This window comes from Miniopterus natalensis, chromosome 17 (assembly GCF_054644295.1).
Source record: "Miniopterus natalensis isolate mMinNat1 chromosome 17, mMinNat1.hap1, whole genome shotgun sequence".
Lineage (NCBI taxonomy): Eukaryota > Metazoa > Chordata > Mammalia > Chiroptera > Miniopteridae > Miniopterus > Miniopterus natalensis.
The window spans coordinates 23,295,072-23,305,543 of record NC_142097.1 but is presented as its reverse complement, the minus strand read 5'-3'; the positions used below and the strand labels follow the sequence as shown (position 1 = coordinate 23,305,543).

The following is a 10,472-nucleotide window of genomic DNA, read 5'->3' as shown; positions in this document are numbered from 1 at the left end:
CAAAGGTAGCCAGGGGAAGATTTGGACCCCTGTCGTCCAGGCACCTGGACCAGGAACAACCAGGAGCAGGGAAAAGTGGAGGCTGCAGTCAGGCAGGTCATGTCACCCCAGAGGCACGAGACTAGGTATGAGGCTTGCTGGGGAGGGGTCCTCAGCACAACCTGAGCTTAATAGGCTCCAACTTGCAGGAACAGGGTCAGCCTGCTAAGGCCCTGGGATGCTACTGAAGAAACAACCACACAGAAGAAAAAAAAAAAGAGCTTTATTGATCCCTCCAAGGGATTAATGCCAGGAAACAAATGGTCCCCATGTCCCCCACCCCTGGGGGACAGACAGAACAGTCCAGGGCAAAGCATGGCCCCTCCAATTCAGACTGAACTTCCAAACCCTAGAGCTCTCTCACTCAACCTAAAATTGTTAGTCCTGTCCTTGAGGAAACAGTGATTTGGGCCAGTCCCAGGACTCTAAGACACCACAGCTCTGTGGGGACCAGGGCTGAGAGCCACCAGACCCGGGGAGGGTTTATCCTCTGGCCACCAGTCACTGTAGAGGGGCTGAGCCCCAGACCCAGGAGGCCCTTCCCAAGGTCAGACACAATGAAAGGTGGGACAGGGCTACAGGCTTGGGGGTGCCCAGGGGCCCAGAAAGGGCTGCAGGATCAGGGGCTGGAGTGTCAAGCTGAGAGGGACCTGGGCACCAGGGGTCTCCCTAGGGATCAGATCAGATCAGAACCTGAGGTGGAGACATTCAAGGTTGAGGCGTGGTCCAAGGCTGGGGACTACTTGTCAATGAGCCCTCCCTCCTTGAGCTTAAAGTAGAAGAACTTCTCCAGGGCACTGGCGCAGCGGCAGTACTCGCTGTCTGGGGGGTTGTACTCGCGGCAGTTGGCGATGACCCGCTGCAGGTCAGCCACAAAGAGCTTCCGGGTCACGTAGTAACGGCTGCGCAGCCGCTCCGTCATGGTCTTCAGGTCTGGGGCAGCAGGACAGAAGGGCACGCGTGCCTTTAAGAGGCTCAGGAGAGTGGGTCACAGGGGGCTGTGTGGCCCAGTGAAGGCAGGAGCAGGATTTGAGGGCGGAAATGGAAAGAAGGGGTTGGGAAGGAGCATCCTCACCAATAGGGAAGCGGATGACCTCGTAGTAGTCAGGGGCCTCAGACTTCTTTACAGGCTCCATGAAGGGCCAGGCACTGGGGTGCGACTGGAAAGAAGAGCTGAGCTGGGGCCAGGCTCACTGTGCCCCATGCCCAGCTCATAACTGGCACCCACCCCACACTGGGTCATAAAGCCACAGCCATTGGCGAGGGAACCCCCAGAAAGGAGCCTGGTCTCCCCACCTTGATCTGGGCCAGCAGGTTTTTGAGGGTTGTGTAGAGCTGGTCAGGGTCCTTCAACTCCTTCCTGAGGCGATACATGCCAAGTCTGAGGCTCCTGGTCCTTCTGCCTCCCCCAACACCCTGCCCCTCCACACAACACTCACCCCTTTTCCTTCCCCAGTGGTTTCCAGCCCGTCTCTCCTGCAAAGCGGGGAGTGTGGAGAACATCCCTAAGAATGTCTGTCCACACTCCAAGCAGCGTGCCCCTCCCCCACCAAGAGCCCTGCTTACTAATGCCAGGGACACTCTCCACAGGGATCTGCCTCACACCCTCCTTGAAGCAGCTGAGCCCAGGGTAGACCTTCCGGATCTGGGCCTGTTTGCGCTCAATCAGCTTCTTGATGATCTGAGGAAGGAGGGGTCTGAGGGGCCAATCCCAGCCCCAGCCACTACCCTCCCAGGGCCAGAGGCCCTGCCCCTGAATCCAGGTGCCTCTCCTCCTAACTTCCCCATGAGGCAGAGCAAGAATCAAGTTCCTGGCCCTACCTCACAAATGCACATGCACAGACATGTGGTACACATCCACATATGTGCTCATCCCCACATGCATGATCACCCCCCCACACACACATTCCACTAAAAGCACACACACAACCTCCTTCTGCTTCTTGATGATGTGGGAGAGCTCCGTGTAGGGGATACGGGGATTCAGCTCACACTCCATCAGTGTTGCCCCCTCGTAGTCCTTGATGTAGCCCAGGTAGCGGCTCTTGGGCACCTTGATATCCTTGGAGAAGCCCTAGGAAGTGGGAGTCATGACCCAATCCACCAGCAAGACTTTTCCAATTTTAATAGGCCTCCCCCCCCGCCCCCCCCAGGAGCACCTGAGGGGCAGCTGTATGCCATGTCCCCTCTCTCCAGTTCCTGAATCCCCTCCGGTAGTCCCCAGCACAGTACTCTGCACTTTGAAGGCTCAACCTGTCCCTGGTAAGCTCCCCTCCAACTCATCCCATAGAACCTCCCAACTCTGCCAGCTACCCTACTGCCCTACAAGACTCTATTCACTGGGGCAGCAGCAGAAGGGAGGAAGACAGGTAGGAAGGACGTCCCTGCAGATATTGGGTGGAACAGGGGACCTGAGGGGCTCCCAGTCCGTCCCTACCAGGGGGCCAGACAGAATGACTCCTGCCTCAGGTGGCAGGCAACTGCGGGGTGGGGTGAAGCAAGGGTCACCTGCTTTTTGAAGTAGCCAATGGCATACTCGTCAGCGTAGGTGAGGAAGTAGAGGATGTTGTGTTTGATGTGATACTCCTTCAGGTGGTTCATCAGGTGAGTCCCATAGCCCTGCAGGGGAGGGAGCAGGGCTTACTAAGGGGGGGGAGGAGGGCGCGGCCTGGTGCTGGACAGCTCTCAGGAGGGTCCAGGTAGCAGATTGGAGAGGAGGTGGGGATAGCCAGGGGATCCAAGGCAGGTAGGAGGAAAGGCAACGGGCAGAGGAGGGAAGGTTATGAGGGGAAAACTGAAGGACGCTGGATTTCTAAGCACTTGCTCTGAGCCAGGTGCAGTGCTTGGCACTTTATAGACCAAGTCTCAAGTCAAGTCATGAGGCAGGTATTGCTGTCAACTTAGAGAAGGAAAAGCCGAAACTTAGCTACATGAGAAAATGTGTCCAAGGTTAGGCTGTTAGCACAGCAGGGCTAGGATCCAATCCCAACCAGGAAGCTGCTGTCCACAGGCCACTGGTTCCTGGGCCCCGGTCCTCAGACTTGAGAAGGGGAATACTACGGGCCCTGCTGTCACAGCATTTGAACTGAGAGACAGACTCCCACACGTGTCAGGACCAAAGAGACAACATGCAGAACTGGGGTACGTAAAAAGGAGAACTAGGGTCTGTTGTGACAATGAAAGGACAGAAGCCAGGACTACCACCCAGCGCAGGCTACCATAAAATTATTAACTCCCCAATGTATGTAAACATTCTTGTGATGAAAAAAATTCAGGTCCATTTAAAAGTGTTACTGGTTCTACCCTGGCTGGGTGGCTCAGTTGGTTGGAACGTCATCCCGTAAACCTAAAGGCTGAGGGTTCGATTCCTGGTCAGGGCACACGCCCAGGTTACAGGTCCAATCCCTGGTCAGGGTGTGTACGGGGGGCAACCAATTGATGTTTCTCTCTCACATTTTTTTCTCTCTCTCCCTCCTCCTCTCTCTAAAATCAATAAAAACATACCCTCTGGTGGAAGATTAAAAAAAAAGTGTTACTGATTCTTGAGAGCCATTTGTCAACAGGTGTTTTCTTAATCCGCCGTTATCAGAGTACAAGTGCCACCTTGTGGGGGAGCGAGGAACTGTCTGGCCACTAAAAGGAGCTTGGCGGCTGCTGCATTACCACATCCTCTGCTCTGATCTGGTCCAAACTCAGAAGCAGGTGGTGGGATGGGGCAGGGGCTGGGGACGTGCACTCACCTTGACCTGCTCATTTGAGGTGACAGCACAGAAGACAATCTCTGTGAAGCCCTGGGTGGGAAACATTCGGAAGCAGATCCCACCAATCACCCGCCCATCCTTGATCAAGGCCAGAGTCTTGTGCTTCCTGAGGGGAGAGGGGACAGGTCAATCCCTACCTGTTCCCCAAATGTCCCCCAAGGTCCCCACAGCCTTGGAGGCCTGTATTCAGGGGTGGGAACTGAGGAAGAAGAATTTCCAGAGGTTGGAGGAAGAGGCCTGGGAAAGGGTGTGGAGGTGAAGGAGGACAGGTGCCTGGATGTGGTGCCCTGGGACTGGGGCTCTCCTGGGGACGCACGGGTCAAAGACGAGGCGGGCGATATACTCCTTGGGCATGCGTGGCAGCTGATGGGAGAAGACATTCTGCAGCCCCACAAGCCAGAGCAACACCCGCCGGTTAGCCTTGGGTGTTAGTGAGTTGCCGATGACATGGAATTCGATGATGCCGCGGCGCTCCTCCAGGCGGGCTGTCTCGTCCCGGGCTGCGTTGGCTGACAGTAGGCTTGTCTGGGCACCAGAAAAGGGATTGTGAGCAAGGGTCTCAGGTCTATGAAGGCTCCCTACCCTGCTGGCCAGCAAGCCAGGCTGCCTACCTCAGGCCCCAGCATGGCAGCAGGGTCAGTGATGGTGAGCATAACCTCGTTGACTAGCTCCATGGGGATGTCACCCATTACACGGAGCCGCTTGGCATCCTCCAGGGTCAGGTTCTCGGGGAGCTTCCTCTTCTCGCCTGCTGGGGAGGTTGTCAAGGTCTTCCAGGGATAGCCAGGGAGGTTAGGGGAGGGGTGAGTGAGGGTCAGGGGTCAAATATCCACCTGGCATGGGCTCAGCACCTCCGGAATCCAGACTCAAAGAGCTGTTGCTGCCCCCACCCATGGTGGGGCTGAAGATGGGGGCACTGGGAACAACTGCTGCGCTGACTGTAGCTGAGAGAGCCAAAGAAATCAAGGGACGGGGGGGCGGGGGGGGTCAAAGGTGTTGGTGGGTGCCGAAAAGGTATCTGGACCCTCCAACCCCTAGTTGAGCCCTCCTGCATTTCTCCACTGCTGCCATTCGCAGACCCTCTTCCACAGCACGGTGGTGGGGAGCACCTGAGCTCAGCCAAGAAGGGCAAACAGAGATCCTGCAGAACCTGCTGTGGCACATACCTGGCCGGGGCACCAGTTGGGTCCCCTCTGAGGGCGGCATAGTGAAGCCTGATTCCCAGATCGGAGAGTTTGCCCCGTAGATCTCCTCCTCCAGCATGGACAGGAATCTGTGGGAGGGTACAGTCTGTCTCACAACTCTGTCTAACCAAGGGAGCAGCCTGGGCCAGACACCAGGGGGGCTGGAGGTAGGTCAAAGACACAGACTCTCGTCTCAGGGTACTGGGAGCCTAAGAACAGAGACAAACTCTGCCTTCAGACTAGAGAGAGGTACAGTCCCCTGCCTTCTGGGAGACGCTCGTTGAAGATAGGAGGACAGGATAAATCCTGGACAAAGTCCAGAGGCCCAGTTTGCCATAGTGTACGGAACAGAGAGACAGGGTCTGAACTGACGCCATTCTGTTCTGTGTGGCCAGGCTGAGCACCAAGTCACCCTGGGCCTCAGTATCAAAATGGGGCTCAGAATCCAACCCCTCCTGCCACCTTATTCCCACCTGGTGGCAGAGGGGCACCAGAGGTCCTGGATTAGTCAGTAAAGGCTTTCTAAACTGGATAGCTATGAGCAAGTTTAAAATGAGAAGAAGGTGTGGCAGAACAGAGGAAAATCAGAAAAAACTAGAACAGGAGCAGAAATTGGTTCTGCCTCAAGTAAAAGCTCTGGGCTTTTTTTGAGTGCTGTGGTGGGAAGGATGCTGAGGCTGTGGCCAGGCCCCGTGGGAAACAACTGGTAATATTTGCCAGGGGTGTGGGCAGGGGTAGTGTTAGCACTCGGGCCATGTATCTGCCATCCCCTTGCTAACAAGCTGCGTCTGGGCCATGGGCAAGTCGGCCAGGTAGATGCCCAGATCCCAGAAGGCTTATGGAGGGAGGGGAAGGACCAATCCAGGAAGCCTTCCTGGGAAAAAAGGGGACAACAGGGAGGATATGAACTTGGGACAAAATCATGATAAGCCAGAGGAACCTTACTTGGGGAAGTGGGTGAGGATGAGGGTCCTCTTCTCGGGCACCAGCTTGTCCTTCTCCACCCGAAACTTCTCTAGCAGCTGCCGTCGAGTGACGGTGAAGATGGAGCGAAGGAGGCTTCGCCCAAAGACATGAGTGGTCTCATAGCGGGGGAGGCTATCGCAGCTCTGGGGCACATGGCAGTAACAGAGCCATCTACGGAGAATGGGGAGGCGATGAGACTGGAAACCACTGAGCCTATAAGCTTCTCCCCATGCTGTTCCTGGCTGGGCCTACCTGGTGTAGTTGACCTTGTAGGTAGCCACGTCCTCAGCCTGAGACCTCTGCCGAAATTGGGCAGGCGTCTCAAGCTTCCAGTAGTTAAGGCAGAGCAAGAACATCTTTGAGAGCTCGAACATTGTCTGCCGCTCTCGGGGAGCCAGATGACTGAACTTGTACTGCACAAAGTTTAGTACACCCTGAGAAGGAGTGGGCAGGGGACAAAACCAGGAAGGAGGTGTGAACAGCCAGCATGGGCTTCTTGTTCAAAACAAGGGGCTTCCTGAGGGCAGGAGCAAGGCTCACCTCTCATTCTGAGGCTCTCTGTGAAGAAGAACTATGCCCCCTCCCTACCCCTATGCACACACTGAGGTTAGCACAAAACGTCCTCTCCCTTCTTGGAACCTCTCCCCTGTCCTCAGCTGTAGGATGGAGAACAGTGTCTCCTCCCTCCTCCAAGATGCCCCCAATTCTCTTGTCCCCTTCTTTATCCCACCTGCTCAATATTAGGCTTCTCAAATGGGGGGCTGCCCAAAGAGCCCTCCACCACGGGCCGGGTCATCTGCAGGATGCATTTCCGAAGGAGCTGGAAAAGGAGGAAGAAGGAGGGATAGAGGTCAGCAGAGATCAGAGCTGCAGCCCCACCAGTCTCAGCTCCTTTGCTCACTCACTTTCACTCGGAGAAAGCTCACCTTGAAGAGGTAGAAATAGACCTGCTTAGTGTCCGTGTCCTCCTCCTTGTGAACAGACATGAACAGATTTTCCACATCCACCACCATCCCCAGCAGCCGGTTAATCTCATCCTCTGACACATTCTCCAGGTGGGACACGTGGTCAGCTGCAAGGAGAACAGGTGGCAGAGTTGGGAAGAATGGACAGGAGAGACCAACAGGACTGCCTGCCCCTCTTCATCACCAGCCAAGATACACCCTCAGTCCCTCCAACCAGTGTGACCAGAAAGGAGACTGACTGCTCCCGTGTCAGCCCTTGGGTGGTCCCTTGTATCTTCTGTATTGGCAGATTTCCTTTCTCCTCCCTGGGGCATACACCCTCCCAACCCAACCCTTCCTTAAAAGGCATCTTTGGTTTTTAAGAGATGAAGCTCTGTGGCACATAAGTCATCCTGTCCAAGCAGGAGCCAGCACCTGCTTCTTCTGCGCCCCCCCAGCTTACCCAAGGGGTGCTCACAGCTGCGGCACAGCTCACTCAGGTTGGCAGCAGGCTGCTGCAGGTCCATGCGGGGTGCAGTGGGGGGCTTGGGGTTTTTCCAGCCGTTACACTTGCAGGTTTCATTGGCCTGGAGGCAGAAGGATCAGTCAAAAAACCTGTACGTACCCTAGGGACGAGGAGCCGCTCCCCAGCCAGAGCTTTGCTTCCATTGCCACCCGAGCCCTGGGATGTCCCAAGCCCCGCCCCCTCTCACCAGGCCCCGCCCCCACCTTGCAAGCTGAGAAGACCCCTAGCTTCTCAAGCTTCTTTGCGCGCGGCAGTCCCCGGACTTGCGCCTTCCTCTGGCTGGCGCGCTGCTGCTGGCTCAGGCCAGGTCGAGCCGGGTCCCCCCCGCTCCCGGTCCCCCCACTTCCTACCCCGGGCCCCCCCGTCCCAGTGCTCCCGGCTGGGGCTGAAGCTGGGGCGGGGGCTGGGGCCGGAGTGGAAGCCGGAGTCGGCGCCGAAGCCGGGCTGGGGGTAGGAGTCGGAGTTGGGGCAGGGGCTGGGGACTGAAGGGGACGGGGCTGCGCGGCCAGGGCCGGGGTCGAGGACTGGGAAGGTTCCGCCATGGCCTCCCCCGCAGCGGAGCGCGGCGCGGCGCTCCCAGCCCTAGGGCCGCATGGGCAACGGGCGCTCAGTGCGCAGGCGTCGCTTACCGGAGCATGATGGGAGTTGTAGTCTCCCACCGCTGCTGCCTTTGCTTCTACCTTCCAGACTTTTCTACCCTGGCTCTTGGTCCCAGACAGCTAAATGAGGCCCAAGCCAGCACCCCAGATTGATTCCTCCTCACTTTTAATCTCTCTTGAGGGATTCCGGGATAGTCAAGATTGCTGTCCTGTTGGAGATAAGGAGAAACAGCCTAGAAAACAGGCTTCTGGTTGGGGAACATGTGGGTACTGCCCTCCTCCCAAGCCCCCGGGGGTGGAAGTGCAGGCCTGGGGCCTGGGGTTGAGTTGGCTTCGTGGCATCTCCTTCCCGCTCCTACCCTGTCCCTGTCCCTGTCCCTGTCCCACATGTCTCCAGAGACAAAATTGCAGCTGTGGAGATTAAGCAGCAACAGTTCTATTTCTTGACTTGTGGTTACACAGGTGTGTTCTTTGGGATTAATTCAACTGTACCCCTCTGTACACCTTTCTATATGTCCGTTATACTTCCACAAAAAGGGTTTATTATAAAAGTACTGAGCACCAGAGGCATGGCCGTGGTCACAACAAGGCTACCAAGGTCAGGGGAAAGTAGAGGCAGAGGAGGGTGGGAGCCTTTCCCTGTGTATGGGAATGGCTCTCCCCAATACCTTGGGAACCTTGAGGGCTGGGCCTGCATCTTAATCTTTGTGGTCCCTGAGCCCAGCCTGAGCCTGCAGCAGTTAGGCCCAGGATGGATGAATGAAAGAAGCCAGAAAGAGTGTCCACCTCCCTGTCCCCAGTGTGTCACAGGATTGTGCCCTGTCAGAGAAAGGCAGGACATTCTGAAAATCGATTACCCTGTGTTCACACTCCAATGGCTCTGTCCAGGGGACAATTCTTGCCCCCAGGCCCAATTCTTGGAAGGGCAAGAGTCCCATTGCTCAATGTCATCTCTCTGCGTTGGTAACAGCTCTGGCCTCCTTTATCATATTCAGTTGGGCCCTCTGACTGAGGTGGGGAGGGGCCCAAGAACAGGGCAGGATCCAGGATAAAAGCAGCAGCAGGCTTGCCAGGGCAAATGACAACCTGATCCGCGCAGGTAGGACGTGCATAGCTGACCCCGAACTCTGAATGTCGAAGTGAAGGGAGCCCTGCTGAACAGAGCAGAGCTGCTGAGCAGGAGTGGAGCTGGGCGTGGCCAGGAGGACCCTCCTCTCTCTTGTCCCCACCCTGCACGAGCGCAGAGCGCTGTACTCAGCCTCGTGCCCTCGGACAGCAGTTGCTCACTCGGATGCAGCGGGTCGGCAGTGGTCTCCCCAAAGGGTACCAGGTGGCGTCCCGGAGTACCAGCGCAGCCCTCGCACAACAAAACCAGTTGGTCACACTGCCGATACAGCTGCCCAAGGATGATGTGACAGCTGTGCGGGACAATGTCCACGCGGAGAATGGTTTCCAGATGAAGATGGATGCCCAAGGCTTCACTCCGGAGGAGCTGGTGGTGCAAGTGGACGGCCAGTCCCTGATGGTGACGGGCCAGCGGCAAGTGGAGAGCTACAGCCCGGATGGGGGCAGCTACCGCGTGGCGCAGAGGGTGCACCGCCAAATGTTACTACCGCCGGACCTGGATCCTGCCGCCATGACCTGCTGCCTAACCCCCTCGGGCCAGCTGTGTGTCCGAGGCCAGTGTGCGGAGCTGCCTTCCCCTGAAGCCCCAGCAGGACACTCCTCAAGACTCAAGGATCGCGGCTCTAAGAAGGGTTCCAACCTAGTCTGACCCAGTAAACCACCACCATAGTGAGCAGCAGCCTTAGAGTCCGTGGTCTTTTCTTGGGGTTGAGTCAGAAGTGGAGGTGTAATGAAGGTGAGGGAGACCAGAAAGACACCTTAAAGTGGTGGTCCACGAAGAATCAGGCCTCTGTGGTCCTGGGAGAAGGTAGGGGACAAGGGGAGGGCAATGTGGTCCTGCTCAGCTCAGCTTGGACCAATAGCCCTAACCCTTAGCGGCAGAGAGCAGCAGCGCCAGCAGGGAGCAGCAGAGAGCCGGGAGGGCCCAAGAGTCATCTAGTTCCAGAGCCAGCAGAGGGCCCACAAGAGTCCAAGGAACAGATGGCTTGGACCTGGTGTTAGGTTGCTATCTCGGCCTTATGAGCAGTCCAAAGTTCCAGAGGTCATTGGTGTTCTTCAGGGAAGAGGGTGAGAGGACCCAGTCCCTCACAGTCCTGATACAGATTAACCAAAAACCCCAAAGAACTTGCTTCTGGTGTTTCAGAGACCAATTACTTTGTTTTTCTTTTATGTGTGTGTGGTTTTGATTTTGAGACCAACTATTTTCAAATTCAGACTGCACATCACCCCAATTTATCCTGGAGGTCGTAGGGGAGAGGAAAACACAGGACCCTCAACTTCAAACAGTGAGATTTGGTTCCAGGTCACTCTTACTCCACTCCCATGCC

General features: G+C 56.5%; 2 protein-coding genes across 3 annotated transcripts; one reads left to right on the top strand and one right to left on the bottom strand.

Annotated features, from left to right (window-relative positions):
- Positions 1-245: 245 nt before the first annotated feature.
- Positions 246-8,123, bottom strand: KAT2A (lysine acetyltransferase 2A). 2 transcript variants are annotated; one of them, XM_087826104.1, is made up of 18 exons: positions 7,624-8,123; positions 7,358-7,481; positions 6,877-7,022; positions 6,681-6,770; positions 6,203-6,384; positions 5,930-6,121; positions 4,967-5,073; positions 4,634-4,744; positions 4,412-4,551; positions 4,117-4,325; positions 3,780-3,906; positions 2,548-2,658; positions 1,970-2,113; positions 1,606-1,720; positions 1,479-1,515; positions 1,336-1,399; positions 1,115-1,199; positions 246-972 (listed from the first exon to the last, which is right to left on the bottom strand). In XM_087826104.1, exons 1-18 carry the CDS (start codon positions 7,960-7,962, stop codon positions 779-781), a joined length of 2,517 nt encoding a protein of 838 aa, XP_087682230.1. In that variant the 5' UTR covers positions 7,963-8,123; the 3' UTR covers positions 246-778. The 2 variants fall into 2 exon arrangements, with proteins under 2 accessions (XP_087682230.1, XP_087682229.1); XM_087826103.1 differs by having other exon boundaries at positions 4,412-4,548; positions 7,624-7,985.
- Positions 8,124-9,291: 1,168 nt separating this feature from the next.
- On the top strand, positions 9,292-9,793 carry HSPB9 (heat shock protein family B (small) member 9). Its single transcript, XM_016222001.2, has one exon. It carries the CDS (start codon positions 9,311-9,313, stop codon positions 9,791-9,793), a length of 483 nt encoding a protein of 160 aa, XP_016077487.2. The 5' UTR covers positions 9,292-9,310.
- The last annotated feature ends 679 nt before the right edge of the window (positions 9,794-10,472 follow it).

What these genes read in the sequence shown, in the direction of transcription:
- HSPB9 (XM_016222001.2), top strand. Translation starts at nt 9,311, where the DNA reads ATGCAGCGGGTCGGCAGTGGTCTCCCCAAAGGGTACCAGGTGGCGTCC.
- KAT2A (XM_087826104.1), bottom strand. Translation starts at nt 7,962, where the DNA reads ATGGCGGAACCTTCCCAGTCCTCGACCCCGGCCCTGGCCGCGCAGCCC. An exon ending in CAGCTGTGAGCACCCCTTGG is followed by an intron (nt 7,023 to 7,357) that starts GTAAGCTGGGGG and finishes TTCTCCTTGCAG; the next exon opens with CTGACCACGTGTCCCACCTG. An exon ending in GCCCGCCTCGTCTTTGACCC is followed by an intron (nt 3,907 to 4,116) that starts GTGCGTCCCCAG and finishes CTCTCCCCTCAG; the next exon opens with GAAGCACAAGACTCTGGCCT.